At 30.7% G+C, this 22,707-nt stretch overlaps 1 protein-coding gene and 1 long non-coding RNA gene across 2 annotated transcripts; both read right to left on the bottom strand.

Annotated features, from left to right (window-relative positions):
• Window positions 1-1,100: 1,100 nt before the first annotated feature.
• On the bottom strand, window positions 1,101-4,150 carry LOC145312301 (uncharacterized). The gene is made up of 3 exons (XR_013876992.1): window positions 4,052-4,150; window positions 3,161-3,248; window positions 1,101-2,243 (listed from the first exon to the last, which is right to left on the bottom strand). It is a non-coding gene; the product is annotated as an uncharacterized LOC145312301 (long non-coding RNA).
• Window positions 4,151-11,919: 7,769 nt separating this feature from the next.
• Window positions 11,920-19,689, bottom strand: LOC145312662 (uncharacterized). The gene is made up of 4 exons (XM_080151923.1): window positions 19,620-19,689; window positions 17,922-17,974; window positions 15,202-16,293; window positions 11,920-12,950 (listed from the first exon to the last, which is right to left on the bottom strand). Exons 1-4 carry the CDS (start codon window positions 19,687-19,689, stop codon window positions 12,174-12,176), a joined length of 1,992 nt encoding a protein of 663 aa, XP_080008049.1. The 3' UTR covers window positions 11,920-12,173.
• Between the last annotated feature and the right edge of the window lie 3,018 nt (window positions 19,690-22,707).

Genomic DNA, 22,707 nt, shown 5'->3' with positions numbered 1-22,707 from the left:
CATTGAAAGTTAGTTGCTGACTATCGTTGATTCTATTATCAACCTAAATCATAAACAATAGATTATAATTAAAGCTAAACAAAATCTCCACCCATTTACTTAAATATTATATGATGCTCAATGCCCGGATTCCTCCCACTTTTAATCAGAAACTGGACAAGTAAATACTTTTGTTAAAGGGTGGTGATATTATTTAAACAAAAATTCTGGCGGCAAATTATTGTTTATTATTCATTATTACATGAGTAGGTTTTTAAATGTAAATATTTTATTATATTAGTTTAATGTATTATAGAGCTAAACCAGAACAAATGTAATCTTATTGTATGTACAGACCAATGCAAAGGACAAAAATGTTATAGATTTGCTTTGCACATAAAATATAAGATATTAAATTACCTTTCATGAGTTTATGCCTCTGCGGATTTCTCTCTGTTCACTGTGAAAGTTATTTTCTGACTGACAATGATTCTATATTCTATAATCAACCTAAACTATAAACTCTTGTTTTATATAACATAGAGTAATCTTCGCCTATTTGCTTAAAAATGATACTTAACGCAGACTCCTCCTACTGAATGATTTTATAAATGTAAAATAAATTCTTGTGGCTATCCTAAACTGTAATCACGGAAGGACATACCGACATATGAATGACCGGCTCACTTAGAGTATTTTTAAACTAAAAGAACCATTCTTCTAACCCTACTATACCTACTCAAAGTTAAGAGTTTTTTTGTCTTACTTACTTAGACTGACGGATTGATGTACCGACATAAGATTGTCAGGATTATAAAAAAGTTAATAACCTGTGTGTGTTTGTAAACAAAATTAGTAGAAAACTTCTTTCTTATTGACATCTACACGCAGTCCATTTTTATTTGTTTATAAAATAATCTGAAAATAATATATTTACATTAGACAATTGTTTTATTTACACTACAAGATAAATAAACAAATAAATGATCTGTCTTTATACAAAAAAAAACAATAAACTAATTCACATAAAGAAAAACATTTAACAGTAATGTAATTGAAATAAAATGGAGACATGATTAATGTGGAAATCCTGTAAAAGTGTAAAGTAAGTATATAGACACACTATAAAAAAATTTAATATTTGCATATTAATTGAAATAAACACTTTAGCTACATACTTATAAATGAATTACAAATTGCAACAAATAAGATAAAATGCAGATTTTTAATGTGAAAAAAAAAGATTTAGATTTTTATTTGAATTGAGTATTAATCCTGTCTTTCTAAATGAACATTTGAATCCTATGACAATTAAATGTTTATATTTTATGATGAACAATATCAATAGTATCAATTCTATCTTCATCATAGTTCTGTTCACAAGAAAGAGGATCTTCTATTTCTTGTTTGATATTTTCTTCAATATTGTCAGCTCTCGTCTGGATAGAGAGAGGATCTTCATCAAATATTTCTTCTTCTTTAATTTCTTCTTTAACATCAACTTCTTCACATTTAATGAAACTAATAGTTACAGAAGTTGGAACTGTATAATTACAGTTTTTCATCATTACTAAATGTTTAACAGATTTTTTGTGTTTTAATAACTCTGAACTAGAGGCATAATGTTTGGCACATAGTTTACATGAGTATGGTTTCTCTCCAGTATGAACTCTTTTGTGTTCAGTCAAACAACTACTTCTGTTAAAGGTCTTTTCACATTGATCACATGAGTATGTTTTATCCCTAGTATGGATTCTTTTGTGGTTAGTCAATTCACTACTTTGTCTGAATGTCTTTTCACATTGATCACATGAGTATGGCTTCTCACCTGTATGGATCCTTTTGTGTCTACTCAAATCACTATTTTTAGAAAATGCCTTTTCACATTGATCACATGAGTATGGCTTCTCGCCAGAATGAATCCTTTTATGTACAGTCAATGTACTATTATTAAAGAAAGTCTTTTCACATTGATCACATGAGTATGGTTTCTCACCCGTATGAAATCTTTTGTGCTGAGTCAAGTGACTACTACGTGTAAATGACTTTTCACATTGATCACATGAGAAAGGCCTCTCACCTGTATGGACTCTTTTATGTACAGTCAAAACGCTATTACTAGAAAATGTCTTTTCACATTGATCACATGAGAATGGTTTCTCTCCTGTATGAATCCTCATATGAAAAACCAAAGCAGATTTGCATGTAAAATTCTTTTTACAAGTATCACAGGTATTCATGCTGGTATATCCTCTCTCAATCTCCTAAAATATTATTTTTATTGATAAAAACGTAAAATACAGTTTTTCCAACATTTTCAAATAAATACAACATTCACGTAAAACTGAAACTAGGATGACAACTTCCATAGAAGCAAAGCAAGAAAAACAGGCGGTCAGACAAGAAATACAAATTGTAAAAGTCATATTTAAGTTGTTGTCATAGAGCTAAATAAAAAATTTACTAGTGTCCCCAATGTTGTTAAGCAAACTAATAATAAAAATAATAAAACTTTATTATAAAACTTTGAGGACCACTGAGAAAAATCTGCAATCTATCTTTGATAAAAGGTGGGAAAGGCATATTTCTTATAAAAATTTGAAACAGAGCAGTACAGACAGACCAACACATCAAGTGATAAATAGAATAGGTGCGAATTATTTCCAAAAGATGAATGACAACATATATAACGGCATAACTATGAAATGGTAGGACAAACAAAAATTAACACGTGTGTCAGAACTGAATAATCAGAATATAATGTATATGTCTAAAGAAAATTAAATTTGTTGCAAAACTGCTTAATTAAGGTCATGTCTACATTTTTAGAACTTGATTATGGAGATGATTTCTTATAATCCTGTACCTTATTGTAATAGGAATCAGTATTCCAAAAATATGATGAATAGGATAATTATAACACATAATTTTTTTAATGATTATACCTATATAATTGCTACGCTTTCTGAATCGTACCTAACTACTACAGGAATAACCATACCAAGGTTGAGATTGAAAGGACAATTCTAACATGACTAAAATAATGAAAAGAGCTTACCATTCCGGACAGAGGTACGGACGGACCGACCTCAATTATAGAAAAGCTTCGCTTTTAAACATCAGCATTGAATAGCATAAGAGAATGAAACTTGAGTAATGACATACAAAAATATATAAATACCTTATAATATAAAGTAGATCTGTTTAATGGATTTCTCTCTGTTCACTATGAATATTAGTTACTGACTGACAATGATACAATTATCAACCTAAATCATAAACAATAGTTAACCCTTGTTTATTAATAGAACAGCAAAAATCTCCGCCCATTTACATAAATATGATGCTCAACGCGGACTCCTCCCACTTTTAATCAGAAACTGGACAATTTTGTGGTGTTATTTAAAAAAGATTCTAACGGTAAATTATTATTTATAATTGATTATTACATTATTTAAATTTACATAATGTATAGATATAAATTTGTTAATAAACAGGACAAAGGGAGTCATTTTTTTCTCGCGTATTTTCCAGAAAGGTGTGTGTTTTATTTAAGACTTTAAAACAAGAGTAGAACTCTAAAAATTTGGCATGACAGTTGCTTTAATATGGTACAATATAAAACTGCCGCCAAAACCGGTAAATTTCGCCAATTGTTATGCTTTTTCTCGCTAAATTACACAAATTTGAATTATTTAAAGACGAACCTATCATTAAGTTGACCTGTTATTTGCTCTGAACACTTTTAGTTTTTGGATTTAAGTGTCAGGTGAAAATTTTTAAAGGAAAATAAAATTTGTCTCAAATCATTCAAAATTTGGCGGTTTTCTGCAGGAGCGGCGGTTCGGCCGCAATTTAAAAAAAATACATATTATACTCCATTAAAGCATCTGCCATGCCCAATTTTTTCCCTCTATTCCTTTTTGAAATCTTAAATCACCGTTCTTTACAAAAAATACGAGAAAAATGACCCACTTTGTCCTAATATATGTATGAATTAATATAATGTAGCATCTCCAACAGGACAAATGTAAACAAATGGGCACATACAATACCTAAGAAAATAAAGTACCTTTCACGAGTTTATTCCACAATCAAAATTCCTCTGTGGATTCTTCTCTGTTCACTGTGAATGTTAGCTGCTGACTGACAATAATACAATTATCAACCTAAAATATAAACAATATTTTAACTCATGTTTATAAATATTTAACTAAACCAAATCTCCGCCCATTTACTTAATAATGATGCTCAACGCGGACTCCTCCTACTAATACCTCATCAGAAACTTATTCTGGCGGGAAATTATTGTTTATCTTTATGAAAAAAAGATATAGAATAAATAAAGACCTAACCCACCCTACCTACATTCTTAAGTTGGGTTAGGTAATATTAAGAAGCCCGGCAGGGTTAGGACCTCCCGATTTATGGATGCTGTCATTAGGTCTTTTGTAGGATTAGTTCTATTGTAATTTAGAATTTTTTTTGTAGAATTAGGTCTTATGCAGCAACACCGTATTTTAGGAACTTTGCAACAAATATAGGGGGGGGGGAGGGGGGGGGGGGGGTGCTAGGTGCCGGGAGCTCGTAAACTGTGAGTAAAATGGACTGAATCTTGAGCTTGAAACTTGGTGAATAAGTCCAATAGGTACTACTTCTAATTGAAAAAATCTAAGTTATTTAATTTTATTTAATTAGAATAGGTAAGAAAACCCTGCGGAACTGGGATTTATAAGCCTTTTTGGTCTATTTTAATGAAGAAACTTACTTTTATTGTTTTTTCTTAAGTTTGTTAAGGAGTAATACTCCCCCCTACCCTATAAAAGCACACTGTAATGTTTGGAATTATATTAGATTTTTATCCCCCCTCCCCCAAACTAGACCATCAGTTGGTTTCAACCCTTCTCAGTTGGTTTCAACCCTTCTTGTCAGTTGGTTTCAACCCTTCTTGCAGTTGGTTTCAACCCTTCTTGTCAGTTGGTTTCAACCCTTCTTGTCGTTAAGACGTCAATACTGAGCTCCTGCTTTCAAAGTGTGAGTTGTGTTTGACCGCCAGAAAACCTGTTGTGTCCTGTACAAGCTTAGTGTTTCTACAAACCAACAACATCATCAAGTTTTCTAGATAAGTTTTTTTTTATTATTATATTATATTAATCTATCTATATACCCTTTATCTTGATTTTTGTCTTTTTTTGCAATAAGTCATGGAACAAAACACCTTTTCTGAAATTGTTAAAAATGGAACTTTTAGGCCTAGGGCTAATTCAAAAAGGATTAGAGAGGGAAGTGATAGCGATATTCAACCTCCTAGTGACATTGTTGAAAGAGCTATGATAAATTGGCAAAATGTAACATCTACCATGGAATGTTTAGAAAAAAAAGCAGAAAATATGGGGTCTGACCAAGAAACAGCGAAAAGTTTAGTTAGCAAACTGTCGCCTATTTTGAATGATACAGCAGAATTGCTTATGCTTCTAGCTAGAAAGGTTGGGGGGCTAGAAAAAGCAGCTGACTCTACTAAGGCAACCTTGACTAAAAATGTAGTATGTGGGAATTTAGTAAACTCTGTTGAAACTTCGGTTGCCTATAAAAAGTGCTGTGAAGACTTAAAGGCAACAGCTACTCAATGTAAGATTATTGACTTGGACTTTGGGGCAAATCTAAAAGAGCACGGGGAAATAGTTAAAAAGGCTAAGGAATCTCTGGAAGAAATTGCTGAATTGAAAGATATCATCGCTAAAGCACAGATCATACCACTTGCTAAACAAACAACTTTGCGTAATGGTAAAAACACCATTCCTTTTATTGTTAAGACTAAAAGTAAGGAAGATAGGGCAATGGTAGTTAAAGAAGTAAGTAAAATTGGTCTAAAAACCCCTTTTCATTGGCCTAAATCAATTGTTGACGATATTACAAAAATACGTGCTCAACTATCAAACTATAAGAATGAGAAAATTGACCTGACAGACAAACATATTCTTATTAGACCCAATACTGAAACTGGTAAATCTTTATTTATTTCCTATCGTGAAAAAGATTATAATAAACCATGGATACATCTCCAAAATGTTAAAGTACCAGCAGATTCTAAACTAGTTTCACAATTCAAGCAACAGCCATGCTATTCTGAATATTTCAAGCTTTAAAAAATAACATTATTTCAATTGAATATTTTTGTTTTTGCTATGGTTTATATAGTTTTAGTATACTTTGTTGTTTTTTTTTTGTTCCGAAATCATATAATTAACTTAGTAAGATTCAATATTCATATATTTAACAGAAGTTGTAATAAAATTAAAATTCCAGTTTTTCAAACAATTTATCCCCTCTTTTTCTCTACCCCCCTACTAATTATTATGCATTCAAACCCCTACTTTGAAACATCTTCTAACAAACATACAAGGTTTAGTCTTATCTACAACAGATTAAATTCAGTTAATTTTTATTTAGTTACTTGCTCATCTTTTATTAAGAATTATAAAGTAATGTTTAATGAATAATTTAAGTTTCATTGAAAAGATTTATATTCAAAATGTTAATTCAACACAAGATGTTTCTTTACTTAAAGATATTTATTTTAGTTCTCTTAATTGCAACTCAATCAATATAAGCACTTACAATGTAGGTAAAGCATCAATAAACAAGTTTAAACTTAAAATTAATGCAATGCTTAAAACTAAACCTGATATACTGTTCGTTCAGGATATTAGATTAAATAATAAAGAAAGTATTTTCAGCAAAGAAGTGTGTTTTAATATGGCTGGCAGCTATAAATCTTATTGCAATAGTTCAAAGGGGGAGAGGGGTGTAGCGATTTTAATCAAACAAACTTTGAAATATGAAATAATTAAAAGCTTTAGTTCCATTGATGAAAATGTTTTAATTTTGGATTTAAAAATAAATGAATGTAGAATTTCATTGATATCATGCTATGGGCCAACTCAAAATAACAACAAATATTTCTTTAGACAGTTAAGGGATAAAATATTGAGCATTGGAAATACATTTTACATTATCGCAGGGGATTTGAATGCAATACCTACAACTATACAACCAGAACAAGGTCTCGTACACTTAGACTTGATAAATACAAATTCATTGCCAAATTTAGAACATTGTAAAGAGCTTTCCTTGTGGATAGAGGAAAATTTTTGTGTAGATTTATTTAGATTGCTTCATCCGACTAAATTAGAATTTAGTTATGTTCCTTTCTCAAAAACTAAGACAAACAGAAGTAGAATCGATCATATTCTACTGAGTCCGCAGCTTGCAAATACTTTTAGCTCTTGCAATTATGAGCCATTAAAAGCTTCCCTCTTTGACCACAAACAATTGGTTTTCAATACATATCAAAATATTTCAAAACGTGAATGTACTATAAATTCTTCTTTATTAGATATTGATGGTCTTACTGAGGGTGTGAAAATCCATGTATACGAGCTGGTTCTACAACATTGTGAAGTTCCTAACAAGCTACATCTACAAGACATTATTTCTCAGATAAGTTTAGCATTTAGATTAAAGAATGACCTAAGTTTGACAGAATTTAAAAATGATAGGCTAATATTGTTCTGGATTGAACAAAAAGATAGGGCTATAAATTATCTCTTTGATTTACTTCCTCCTTTAAATGAATTGTATGAAATGCCTTTAAATATTAGTCATGATGCTTTCCTTGAAGTTTTATTAAATTGTATTAAAAATTCTATAATAAGCTTTCAATCAAACTTTCTTAAGAGCAGTAGAAAAATACAAAAAGATTTGTCAAAGTCATTAAACGCGTTGAAGTGTGGAAATGTCACAGATGAAACTGTACTTAATAAAATCATTGATATTGAAAACAGTCTGAGTAAAATGGAAGATGAAGAAAATTATCGTAGGTTAGAGACTTCTGGGTATTTCCACATTTTAAATGCAGAAAAGGCCTCAAAAGCATTTAGTAGTTTGCTAAAAAATTCAAAAAAAGCTGACTCTATCTCACAAATTAAGAATGACTTAGGTGAATCTTTTACATGTGAGAATGAAAGGAATGAGTTTTTATCAAATCACTTTAAAAATAAATTTGGCACAGCCTTTATTTCCAATTCTTCTCTCTTTGATTTTTTAGGCAATAATGTAAATCACCCAAAAATATTAGAACATAAATTAAATAACACAGATAGAGAAAAATTAGAGGCAGACATTTCTATTAATGAATTAAAAGAGTCACTTTGTTCTGCTAATTTAAATTCTAGTGTAGGACCAGATGGTATTCCTTATAGAATGTTGGTTAAGTTTTGGGACATTTTAAGCTTACCTTTACTGAGAGGCTTTAAAGAAATGATTAATAAAAAACAGTTAAGAGGCATGCTAAGATGTGGTAAAATTAGACTTATAGCCAAAAAAAATTCTGACCTTTCAAAAATTAAATCTTGGAGGACAATTTTTTGTTTGTCTACTGTGTACAAAATTTTCTCTGGGGTTATTGACAATAGGTTAAAAAAAGTAATTGACAAAATAAATATCAGATCTCAAAAAGCTTATTCTTCTAAATACACTATTCAGGAAAATTTGATTCAAATTTATGAACTAATTTCTAAAACTTTAGCTTCCAACTCGTCTCTAGCAATTGCTTTAATTGATTTTCACTCAGCCTTTGACTGTATTGGACATGGATATTTAAGAGATGTATTGGAATTTATGAATTTTGGCCCAAATATGATAAATATGATTTTAACATGCATGAATGATAGATTTGCCCACATTCTGACCGATACTGGAATAACACCTAACTTTCCAATGAAAGTTGGTTATATGCAAGGTGATAGGCCAAGTCCTAACATATTTAAAATTGCCCTAACCCCTTTATTACTTACTATTTCAATTAACAATGAAATTGCAATACCAAGAGCTATACCTTTTAAATTGACCGACACAGATACACAGCCAGACCCTGAATCAGCATTTGCCGATGATTGTAATGTTGCATTTACTCCTACAGCCATTGCTTTAAGAACTATTTTTCAAATTCTTACCTACTTTGCTCAAGTTTCTAATTTAAGAACCAATGTTAACAAAACTAAAATTTGTATTATAGGTAGGAAGCCATCAAATGATTTTTTTCTTGAATTGGATTTAATTGGTATTGAATTGGTTGATGATTTTGATATTTTAGGTTTACATTTTGATTCAAAACTGTCTAATATGCAAGATAATTGGAACAAAATTGTCACTAAAATGTCAAAAGTTATAAATTTTTGGGCACTTTTCTACCTTACTACACCTGGAAAAATTGCAATTATTAAGGGATTCATGTTACCGTTACTGAATTATGTAGGAGCAGTTGTCTTTCCTTCTGAAGAAATAATTTCACAAATCGAAAATATCATTATTTCTTTTTTAAGTCAAAGTAGACCAATTGCAAAATGTAAAATCTTTTCAAGTGTTGAAAATGGAGGTTTAGGAATACCAAAAGTAATAGATTTTTTACGCTCTTTAGATATTTTAATGTATAAAAAATCTTTATCTATAGTAGATACTTGGTCTTTAGAAATAAAAAATACGAGATGTCAAGCAAATGATCCATTTTATTTCAATGAAAAATTAGATAAGAATATAAATCCTATTTTATCTAGAATTATTGAATCATATATAATATTTTCAAATTCATTTTGGTTAAACCATGACAACATAAAAGACATGAGAATTTTTAAAAATATTTTTTTTTGTAATAGTGAAAAACAAATTGTAAGCAGGGCTATTTTTACAGAAACAACATGGGTACGATATGAGAATGATATAAAGTCAATTTGTTTTGGAGACCTTCTAAATACTGATAATTTATGTCTAGATTATAGAAACTTTAACATCAAATCAAAGGTCAATTTCAATTACATGGAATATTTGAGACTTAGGGGATTTGTTCAACACAATATTGCTATATATAGGTGTAAACTTTCTAAACCCCAAACTAAAATTAGTTCACTATTTTTAAAGCCAAAAGTAAAGTCAAAACATTTTCGTTACTTCTTATCAAATGATGATCAGAGGATAGAAAAGTGTAAGTCTTATTTAAATAGGTATAACTGGGCGAAAATCAGAGAATTTGACATAAAGAGAGAGCGCAAATGGCAGAAAGTATGGACTTTGTCCTTTATTCCAATAAATATACGAGAATTCTCGTTTAAATCTATAAACAATTATAACTATTTTAATGCTAATATCGCTAATTTTAGGCCAGAGTCTCCAGAGTGTACACTTTGTATACTAGACCGGAATCTACCCGCACCCAAAGAAACTGCCCAGCACTTTTATCTGGACTGTCCTGTCACAACTGATATTACAACCAACTACTTCTCAGACTTTCTACATAATATTCAACTCAATTTTGACGCAAGCTGGCTGTTAGTAGGAGTTCCAAAAACGCTCACAAGTAATATGATAACCGTTTTAAATATTGAAATTATACTTGTGTTATATTTCATCTTTCAGTCAAGACTGAAAAAAAAGCTTCCATTAAACTCAAATCTACTTGAATTTATTTCCTTTCAAAGGAAATTTTTGCTTAAGAGCAAAAAGTATAAACTAGGATATGAAAAATTAACAACAATTCAATTTGACCCTGGATAAATTTTATTCCTACTCTGTCTGTTATTCAGCTCTAGGGTAAATACCTAGGTAAGGGACCAGTCGATAATGATCCTTCATTAATCCTCTGGCGACTCTTAAACCTAACAGGGTCAGAGCTGTATACTATCAGAATACCTGTCCTTGCCCCACTCATCTTAATTCAGTCTGCCAAGCACATCCTATATGTGATACACTATTTCTTTAAGGCTTTATTGATGACTGGGCTCAGGGAATACCACAGGATGTCTGACTTAAATTAAAGAGGCAATAACAAGGTAAGGGACCAGTCATCCTCTGGCGACCCATGTACCTAACAGTGTTAATAAAACTGTCCATGCCCCTCTCTTACTTATTCAGTCTGCTAATCACATCTTAAATGTGAACCATTATTATTTTATGAAGACGTAAATCATGACTGAACAAAGGGAATGTCACAGTATGAAAAAATCTTTTCTTATAACCAATGTAATTTTGATATGATATTCTTTAATATATGTGTACATAAATAATTTTTATCCATGATTTTTTGAGTCTTGAGAATGACTTTTAAAATAATATTGATAAACTTTAAATGTAATTTTTGTATGTAAATGATAAAGACAAATAAAGAATCAAAAATAAAAAAATTGGCTGACGCTTCGTACCATGGGTTTTTACAAATAAGGTACAATTTCACACCTAAACTACGGGTTATAACCCGTCACAAATAAATTAGGGGTAATCAACAATGTAATTTGTTGTCCTTCCAAAAAGAATACATAAAAAAATTATACAAAAATTTGTTATCAAAAATTAAAACTCAGCAATTTTTCAATGGAAGCAGGGACTTTCTTGTAACGATTATAGATTATATTCCTGAATCTTACCTAACCTTTATAGCAATCATCCAGCAAAGTTAAAAAGAACAATTCTAACATGTCTATATTAAAGAGTTTACCATACAGATGGACGGGCGGAGGTACAGACTGACTGACCCTAATTATAGAAATATTTAGTAATAAAAAGAATAACCTGTGTGTTTGTAAACAAAATTAGTAGAAAACTTCTTTCTTATTGATATCTATACTACGTACCAACATACGCATGTCAGGATTATTAAATAAGAATAACCTGTGTGTTTGTAAACAAAAATAGTAGAAAACTTCTTTCTTATTGATATCTATAGCCTGTGCATTTTTATTTGTTATAAATTAATCTGAAAATAATATATTTACATTACAAGATAAATTAACAAATCAATAATTTGTCTTTATACTGAACAACAATAATATCATTAACGTAAAAAAGTCATTTAAACAGCTAGTTGCTAATGAAATAAAATGGAGACAGATTTAATGTGGAGATCCTGTAAAACCAAGTGTAAAGTAAATATATTTAGAATTTAGAAACAACAAAGAAAAATTAAATATTCACATATCAATTGAAATAAACAAAATAGCTTTAGATGTTGAAAAATGAATAAAACATTGCAACAAATAAAGATAAAATTTAGATTTTTAAGGTGAAAAAAATTTAGATTTTAATTTGAATTGAGCATTAATCCTGTCTCTCTAAGGAAACATTTGTATCCTATGACAATTAAAGGTTTATATTTTATGATGAACAATATCAATAGTATCAATTATATCTTCATCGTAATTTTGTTTACAAGAAAGAGGATCTTCTATTTCTTGTTTAATATTTTCTTCAATATTGTCAGCTCTCATCTGGATAGAGAGAGGATCTTCATCAAATATTTCTTCTTCTTTAATTTCTTCTTTAACATCAGCTTCTTCACATTCAATGAAACTAATAGATACAGAAGTTTTAACTGTATTATTACAGCTTTTCATCATTTTTAAATGTCCAGGGGATTTTTTATGGGTTGATAAACTTGAACTAGAGATATAATGTTTGTCACAAAGTTCACATGAGTATGGTTTCACACCAGTATGAATTCTTTTATGTGCAGTCAAAGTACTAAGTTGAGAAAATGTCTTTTCACATTGATCGCATGAGTATGGCTTCTCACCAGTATGAACCCTCCTATGGACAGTCAATTCACCACCAGTTTTGAATGTCTTATCACATTGATCACATGAGTATGGTTTCTCTCCTGTATGGATTCTTTCATGGAGAGTCAATTTACCACTTTGTTTGAATGTTTTTAAACATAGATCACATTTGTATGGCTCCTCACCAGTATGGTTCCTTTTATGGACAGACAATTGACTAACAGTAATAAATGTCTTTTCACATTGATCACATTTAAATGGCTTCTCACCAGTATGAACCCTCATGTGAACAACCAAAGAAGATTTCTGTGTAAAATTCTTGTTACAAACATTACAGGTATTCATGCTGGTATATTCTCTCTCAATCTCCTGAAATTATTTTTATGTATTAAATTACAAAATATTGTTAAAATGATATTTTCAAATAAACATAAAATGTATAAAACTATTGAAAAAATTTAGGGATTTTACAGCGATATAAATTTAAAATAAAAGAAAAAAACTTGTTTATAAAGTCACCATTTTTATGTTCATCAATAAAGAAAGGGGGGGGGGGGGTGGTGACTCATTGACTTGTAACACGACATACCAGCCAATTCATTTTAGAGATAATTGGGTAAAATATTTTTGGTAGTGTTACTAATTAACCAATTACTAAATGATTCCAAATTGTCTAATTCAGCGAGAAATGCAATAAAATTTTTTTGGCGGCGGCGAAAAATAGCGATAAACGGCAGAAGCGGTGGCCCCGCCCCGTTTTTTACGGACATACGGACATTCTGGGAACGATTATAGAGGTGCAAAGCTTTTTAAATTGTACCTAACTGTTATATGAATCACAAAAACCCTATTTCCGCAGGGACAATCTTCGCAGTTAAATACCTAATAATATAAAATAGATCTGTATAATGGATTTCTCTCTGTTCACTATGAAAGTTAGATGTTGACTGACGTTGATTCAATTATCAACCTAAATATAAACAATAGTCAACTCTTGTTTACAAATAAAAACTTCCAAAATCTCCGCCCATTTGCTTAAATATGATACTGAAGGCGGACTCCTCCCACTTTTAATCAGAAACTGGACAAGCAATTATTTTTGTTAAAAGGTTGTTATGTAATTTAAAAATGAATAAAGATTCTAGCTTCAAATTGATTTTGATTATTCAGTATTATATGAAGCTACTTTATAATTCCAAATGTCCGTCTGTTTATATATAAAACTTTTATTCAGAAACTGAATATGTTCAAAGGGTTGTGATGTTACCTATTTAAATAAAAATATTCTGGTGGCAAATTATTGTTTATTATTCATTATTACATGAATAGGTTTTTAAATGTAAATATGTTAATTTGTTATTATATTAGATTAATGTATTATAGAGGCTAAAGCAGAACAAATGTAATCGTATTGTGTACGTATAGACCAATTCATAGGACAAAAATATTATAGATTTGCTTTGCACAGAAAATATAAGAAATTAAAGTACCTTTCATGAATTTATGCCTCTGCAGATTTCTCTCTGTTCACTGTGAAAGTTAATTGCTGACTGACAATGATTCTTTTATCAACCTAAACTATAAACTCTTGTTTTATATAAAATATAGTAATCTCCGCCTATTTACTTAAACATGATACTCAATGCAGACTCCTTATATTTATTATATGAAACAGGTTTTTAAAATGCACAGATTTCAATTTATGTTGTAACATTGCTGTTTCACCAATTCAAAGTTTATTTTAAAGATTACAGGGTGACAGACAATAATATATACTTTGCACATAACGTATACCTATTAGACAGACTGATGGACATACAAATGGCAGAATTCAGAAGGTCGTAGTGTACAAGATGGACATACCGACATATGAATGACCGGCTCACTTAGACTATTTTTAAACTAAAAGAACCATTCTTCTAACCCTACTATACCTAGTCAAAGTTAAAAGTTTTTTGTTAACCCTTACAGATCGGGGGGGGGGGGGGGGGGGCTCTAGGAGGGTTAACTTACTTAAACATTCGAACGGATGTACCAACATACGCATGTCAAGATTATTAAAAAAGAATAACCTGTGTGTTTTTAAACAAAATTAGTAGAAAACTTCTTTCTTATTGATATCTATACTTTGTGCATTCTTATTTGTTATAAATTAATCTGAAAATAATATATTTACATTAAACAATTATTTTATTAAATAAATTAATGATCTGTCTTCATACAAAAAACAATAAAATCATTCACATAAAAAAAAAACATTTAACAGTAATAAAATTGAAATAAAATGGAGACAGGATTAATGTGGAGATCCTGTAAAACCAAGTGTAAAGTAAGTATATTACGTGAAGGTCTAGTACCAGAAGCGACACCTAGCCCCTAGAGTCTTAAAGTAAGTATATTTATAATTTAGACACACCATAAAAAATTTAATATTCGCATATTAATTGAAATAAAGATAAAATGCAGATTTTTAATGTGAAAAATAAAGATAAAATGCAGATTTTTAATGTGAAAAATAAGATTTAGATTTTTATTTGAATTGAGCATTAATCTCGTCTCTCTAAATAAACATTTGTATCTAATGACAATTAAAGGTTTATATTTCTATTTTATGATGAACAATATCAATAGTATCAATTCTATCTTCCTCATAATTCTGTTGACAGGAAAGAGGATCTTCTATTTCTTGTTTAATATTTTCCTCAATATTGTCAGCTCTCATCTGGATAGAGAGAGGATCTTCATCAAATATTTCTTCTTTAATTTCTTCTTTAACATCAACTTCTTCACATTTAATTAAACTAATAGATACAGAAGGTTGAACTGTATTATTACAGCTATTCATCATTACTAAATGTCCAGGAGATTTTTTATGTTTTGATAACTGTGAACTAGAGATATAATGTTTGTCACAAAGTTCACATGAGTATGGTTTCACACCAGTATGAATTCTTTTGTGAGAGGTCAATGAACTTTTCTGAGAAAAATCTTTTTCACATTGATCACAAGAGTATGGCTTCTCACCTGTATGAAGTCTTTTGTGTCTAGTCAAATCACAATTTCGAAAAAATGTCTTTTCACATTGATCACATGAATATGGCTTCTCACCCGAATGGGCCCTTTTGTGCTGAGTCAAGTGACTATTTTGAGAAAATGTCTTTCCACATTGATCACATGAGAATGGTTTCTCTCCTGTATGGATTCTATTGTGCTTAGTCAAATGACTATTTTTTAAAAATGTCTTTTCACATTGATCACATGAGTATGGTTTCTCACCGATATGAATTCTTTTGTGAGAGGTCAATGAACTTTTCTGAGAAAAATCTTTTTCACATTGATCACAAGAGTATGGCTTCTCACCTGTATGAAGTCTTTTGTGTCTAGTCAAATCACAATTTCGAAAAAATGTCTTTTCACATTGATCACATGAATATGGCTTCTCACCCGAATGGGCCCTTTTGTGCTGAGTCAAGTGACTATTTTGAGAAAATGTCTTTCCACATTGATCACATGAGAATGGTTTCTCTCCTGTATGGATTCTATTGTGCTTAGTCAAATGACTATTTTGAGAAAATGTCTTTCCACATTGGTCACATGAGAATGGTTTCTCTCCTGTATGAACCCTCATATGAACAACCAAGTTAGATTTCTGTTTAAAATCATTGTTACAAATATCACAGGTATACATGCTGTTATTTTCTCTTTCAATCTCCTGAAATATTATTTTTATTAATTAAAACACAAAATGAAACAAGAATGACAACTTCCATAGAAGCAAAGCAATAAAAAACAGACGCCGACGGCCAAACAAAAAAGCCATATCCAAGCTAAATAATTTTGAAAGAACAAACGACCTTTTTAGTAACAATTTTAAAGATCCTTTACTTGCTGTAAAAGGAACCATTAGAACAATTCTGACATGCATAAATTCACGATAAGAGCTAGTGTTATGTATGTATATACAGACAAATGTAAAAAGCTTCGATATTAAAAATTGTAGAAAGAAAGTAATATACAAGAATAACAACATTAATAAAAGCGAAGCTGACAAACATGAAATAACATTTATATTCGTGTACAGGGGTTGAAAACGTTTAATAACCCAACCATTACCCCCCCTTCTCCCCAGATTTAGTTTTTACAATTTTTTTTTATAATATTTAGCAACTCCTCCTACTTTAATTGTTCTGACAATAAGAAATGGGCGGAGTTAGAATTTAATATTTGAGACCCATCCCAGGAAGTGTTAGGGCGGTGTATATAAATAATACATTCATATAGAACTTGAAATAGATTGTGATTATAGAAGAAAAACATTCATGACAATATCTTTAAAAGCCAAGCTTAAATAAACCAGACTAGCAGAAAAATCCAGGTTTCTAAAGGGATAAGACAATGGCCAATAAATTGATGTACATTCCTTATGATGACGCACATATTTACCTCTTCTGTAGATTAAAATTAGTGGTTGAAACGATTAAACACTCAGCTCAATGAATCTCTCAATCAAAATTTACTAGTGTCCCAAAAGTTGTTAAGCAAACGAAAAAGAAAACGTAATTATAAAACTTTTGGGACCTCCTAGAAAAATCTGCATTTGCAATCTATCTTTGATCAAAGCTGAGGAAAGACATATTTCTTATAAAAATTTGAAACAGAGCAATACAGACAGACCAACACATCAAGTGATATATAGAGTAGGTGCGAAATTGACAGCAAATTAAAAGAACAAGAACAACATTATTCATAACGGCTCTGAAATGGTAGGACAAATGAACATTAACACATTAAGAATGTCAGAACTGAATAAGCATAATATAAAGTCTAAACAAATTTGTAAGTTAATTTGTTGCGAAGCTGCTTAATTACAAGATAAGAACCTGATCATAGAGATGCTTTCTTCTAATATTGTACTTAGTAGTAACAGGAATCAGTATTCCAAAAGTAAGATAAATAGAATAATTATAACACATAAAAATTTTTATGCCAAAAAGATTAAAAATCAACATGTTTTAAATGGACGTACAGACATTCTGGTAATTATTATACAGTTGCTAGCTAACTACTACAGGAATAACCATACCAAGTTTGAAATTTAAAGGACAATTTTAACATGTTGAAATTAACGAAAATAGCTGACCGTTATGGACGGACAGCCCGACCATAAATATAGAAAAACATCGTGTTTAAAAATAATATAAATACCTTATAATATAAAGTAGATCTTTATAATGGATTTCTCTCTGTTCACTATGAATGTTAGTTACTGACTGACATTGATTCAATTATCAATCTAAAATAAAAATAATAGTTAACTCTTGTTTAATAATGAAACCTCACAAAATCTACGCCCATGATGCTCAACGCGGACTCCTCCCACTTTTTATCAGAAACTGAACAAGCAAATATTATTGCGGCAAATTCAGGTTGGGAGGAGACATTGAGCTGATTATTACACTGCACTAGTTCCCAAAGTTTTACAATTACGTTTTCTTATTCTTTTGACCAACAACTTTGGGGACTATAAATGCATTCCTATTAGTTTGTATAAAAAATAAAGAAAAAAGGATGTCTGTTTGTCTGTCTGTTCAAAAGGATCTAGCTAACCGCTGAACCGATGTGATTCTCCTTTACAGGGCAACTTCTCATAGGTCTAGGGGCGGTTTATGGCTATTTTGAGGGAGGTTAAGGGTTAATGTGGGCAATCACATTTACCTGATTTATTTCCCCTCCCAAAAAAAAAATTCTGGGGAAACTACTTAACAAAAAATATTGGCAGCACCGGAAATTTATTTTTTATTTTTTTTAAATTACCTCATGGAGCAAAGCCCCTAGAGGCTAGGGGCGAAGCTATTAGTATTCTAGAAAGAGAGAGAGATTGATCTTACCATTATAGTTTTTTATTTTTCACTATGACAGAATTTAAGCAAGATATTATGTAAAAAAAGGACCTAAAAACAAATGTTGCTAAGTAAAAGGGTGAAGGAAGCGAAAATTGACTTTGACTCACTAATAGTCAGAAATTCATGAAACAGGGGACATTCACAACACTTTTTAGTCCTCTAAAATCTAAGAGAAGCTGAGATAATAGTGGGGAAGGGGGGGGGGGGCGTTGTATGCCCCCTGCCCCCCGACCGATAAAGGTGCGGCAAGGGGCCCGACTGTTAATGGTTAATGAAAGTAATCCCATTTACCTGATTTATCTTAGCTATGTATTCAAATGAAGGCTGCAAGAATTATACTTTCATTTCATTGTCATTCATTATCTGAAAAGAAATCAAAATTTACAAAAAAAAGTTTTGATTTGCAAAATAGAAAAAGTATTTTTAACCAAATAATCTAAAATAACCAGCAAAAGTAGAAAAATATTATATACCTATACAGATTTAAAAAGAATAAAGTAAGGGTTGGGGGGGGGGGGGAGTTTTGCTACTTTCACTGATTTTTAGGCAAGGTATTAATGTTTGACAATAAAACCTAAAAGTAAAGTTTTATCCCAAATAATGTATAGTCTAACATTTATATTGATAATGTGAGAGTAAGAGAACGTGGCAACCCCCCCCCCCCCCAACTCTCCCTTTAATATTTACATTAAAAATAATAGGGTATTTAAAAAATTTGGTATTTCACATAAGAAAACCTGAGATGGGTTTTTAAAAGATGCCGCGTTTTTTCTCGACATTTTTTACGCTATGAATAACAAGCGCGGCATTCGCAAAATCTAAACAGAGTATACAACTATTTATACAATTATTTCGCTTTTGTTGTTAGAGCCTTTTTGAAAGAAAAACAAATCATCTGAAATCCATTTTTGCTGCATATTAATTAATATATCTTTTAAGAGCTATATTAGACATTATACAAATGGCTAAAATAATCATTTTTAAATTTTAAAGTTGTATACTCTGTTTAGATTTCGCGAATGCCGCGCTTGTTATTCATAGCGTAAAAAATGTCGAGAAAAAACGCTACATCTTTTAAAAACCCATCTCTGAATTGTTCATCATATTTAAATTTTATGTTCTGTGATATCAATACAATCTTTATGCTCAATTTCTTCTCTTTCTATTTCCTGTTTTATAGTTTCTTCAACATTCTCATTCTCCATAATGATAGAGAGAGGATCCTCATCAAGAGTTTTTTCTTCTTTTATCTCTAGTTTTATATTAGCTTCGCGCCACAATCAACAAAACTGGTAGAAGCAGAAGGTGGAATTGTATTCTTTAATTCTAATTTCTTGAAATGTCCAACTGATTTATTATGTATTGCCAAGTTTGACCTATAAGAAAAAGATTTCTTGGATAGTTCACAAGAGTTAGTTGACTTAGGATTCTCAGTAGATTCTAACTTCTTAATATGTCCAGCTGATTTATTATGGTGTGACATGCTAGAACTATCGTAATAAGATTTCTGGCATAATTCACAAGAGAATGGCTTCTCCCCTGTATGGGTCCTCTAATGCACAGTTAAATTACTTTGCGTTGAAAAGGTTTTTTCACATGTATCACAAGAGTATGGCTTCCCTCCTGTATGGATCATTTTATGACGAGTTAATGAACCTTGATGTGAAAAAACTTTATCACAGGTATCACAAAAGTATGATTTCTCACCAGTATGGATTTTCTTTTGGACAGTTAAATGGCCCTTTTGTGAGAAAGCCTTATTACATGTATCACAAGAGTATGGCTTCTCTCTTGTATGGATTCTCATATGTAATTTTAAAAGGCTTTTCCTAGCGAATTGTTTGGAGCAGATATGACACTTGTTCATTATGGATTATTACTTGTTCTTACACCTGGAATAAATAATTATTAACATAATTTCTGAGTAGAAAAGAAAATAATAATTTTTTGCCATTATTATTTTATCTTTGCTTTACTGAGCTTAAGAGTGTTATAAGGGGGGGGGGGAAGTGTGTACCAAAAATATTATTCAATCTTTGCCTAGAGAGCATAAGCACCCCCCCCCCCTTCCTTTTTAAAAGCGAAGCTTTTCTATAATTAGGGTCGGTCCGTCCGTACGTCCGTCCGTCCGTAACGGATAGCTTTTTTCGTTAATTTAGGCATGTTAGAATTGTCCTATCGACTTCAAATTTTGCATGGTGATTCCTTTAGTAGTTAGGTACGATTTAGAAAGCGTAGCAACTCTATAATCATTACCAAAATGTCCGTACGTCCATCTTAAACATGTTGATTTTTTTACTTTTTCAACAATAAAGTTTTACGTGATCTACTCATCCGATTGATCTGATTTTTGGTATATTGATTCCTGGGACAACAAAGTATAATGTAATAAGCGAAGCAACTCTATAATCAAGTCCTTAAAATGTAAGTATGTCCATAAACATTATCCTGTATCAAGCAGTTTTTCAACAAATTTACTTACAGTTTTGCTTTGACTCTTATACATTTATATTCTGATTATTCAGTTCTGACACTATACACGTGATAATGTCCGTTTGTCCTACCGTTTCAGTGCTTCGCTTTTATGGATGTTGTCATCCTTGTTCAAGAAAATATATTGAACAGTGGGTTGTGAGTATTTGCTTTTCTTTATACCTAACTACTGAACTATATACCTGTGTTGTACTAGCCCTGTGGTGTGGTGCTACTCTTACCCTATATGACCTAACCTTATATGAACTATATACCTGTGTTGTACTAGCCCTGTGGTGTGGTGCTACTCTTACCCTATACGACCTAACCTTATCTGTACTAAATAAAAAAAACATACAAAAAAAATTTCCAGTGGCCTTTTCCCATTATAGGTTTGTACTGTACTCAAACAAAAAAAAACATACTTAGTCTTTTATAAAGATTCCTTCAAAAGAGAACTGAATTATTTCAGTTATAAAGGAAGTCTTTTTATATGGACAGACAGATATTTACTTACTTTAATTTGCTAAAATAAAACTTACCTGCTTTTTCTTTCTCTTTCAATTCTATTAACTTCAGCTTTATAATATCAGTCTTATATCATTTTCTATTCTGTCTGAAAATAAACATATAGTCATTATTTTACAGGTAACACAAGTCACATAATGAAACAAAAATTATAAATAAGATGTGAAATGTTTAATATAATTTAGAAAGGAAGAAAAAAATTGTATAAGTAAAATTCTGACTTAGGAAGCTTGTAAATATCAAGGATGAAATTTTTTTATATTATTTTAAATGTCATTGTCCAATTGTTTATTTATAGTATAAAAATTTGGGACCTTATATTATATTACAAACCACACAACGAACATGATTTAGTTAAAATAAGAATAAACACAAATATTTACAAAGTCAACCAAAAAAAGCTCAGAGAAAGAAAGGGTTAATGTGATCTTAAAATCTATGTTTAAGCTTGGATTACTGAAAATAATGGAATCAACACAATGATCCTATCTCCTTTCATAAATCATCTCAATTTTATGATTTAATTACATAAACTAATAAATATTTACAAATAGGTTGAATTACAGTTCAATTTTATGTTCCACAATATCTATAGTTGCTATTCTATCCTCGTCAGAATTTTGTTCACAAGAAAAATAGTCTTTTTCTTTCTCAGCCTCCATGTTGATAGAGAGAGGATCCTCATCAATAATTTCTTCTTCTTTTATTTCTAGTTTAATATCAGCTTCACCACAATCAACAAAACTGTTAGAAGCAGAAGGTGGAACTGCTTTCTTAGTAGATTCTAACTTCTTGAGATGTTCAGCTGATTTTTTATGTTTTGACAAGTCTGAACTGGAGTAGTAAGATTTCAGGCAATATTCACAAGAGTATGACTTCTCTTCTGTATGGATCCTCTTATGGAGATTTAACTCACCATTTGTTCGGAAATCTTTTTCACATGTATCACAAGAGTATGGCTTCTCTCCTGTATGAATCCTTTTATGAACAGTTAATTCAGCATTTGTACGGAAAGCTTTTTTACATGTATCACAAGAGTAAGGCTTCTCTCCTGTATGGATCCTCTCATGGACAGTTAACTCATGATTTGTACAGAAAGCTTTTCCACATGTATCTCTTATGATTCTCTTATGAACAGCTAATTGACTTTGTTGAGAGAAAGCTTTTTTACATGTATCACAAGAGTATGGCTTCTCTCCTGTATGGATTCTTCTGTGTTTTGT

Source organism: Acartia tonsa, chromosome 2 (genome assembly GCF_053477335.1).
Source record: "Acartia tonsa isolate MP-2025a chromosome 2, ASM5347733v1, whole genome shotgun sequence".
In the NCBI taxonomy this organism is placed as follows: domain Eukaryota; kingdom Metazoa; phylum Arthropoda; class Copepoda; order Calanoida; family Acartiidae; genus Acartia; species Acartia tonsa.
Note: the sequence above shows the minus strand (reverse complement) of the source record. Positions and strands in the feature narration are given on the sequence as shown.

Coding starts and splice junctions, on each gene's coding strand:
- LOC145312662 (XM_080151923.1), bottom strand. CDS start 19,689: ATGGAGAATGAGAATGTTGAAGAAACTATAAAACAGGAAATAGAAAGA. Junction 17,975..19,619: donor AGAAATTGAGCATAAAGATT/GTATTGATATCA, acceptor TTGCTTGTTCAG/TTTCTGATAAAAAGTGGGAG. Junction 16,294..17,921: donor GCATCATGGGCGTAGATTTT/GTGAGGTTTCAT, acceptor ATAATATTTCAG/GAGATTGAAAGAGAAAATAA.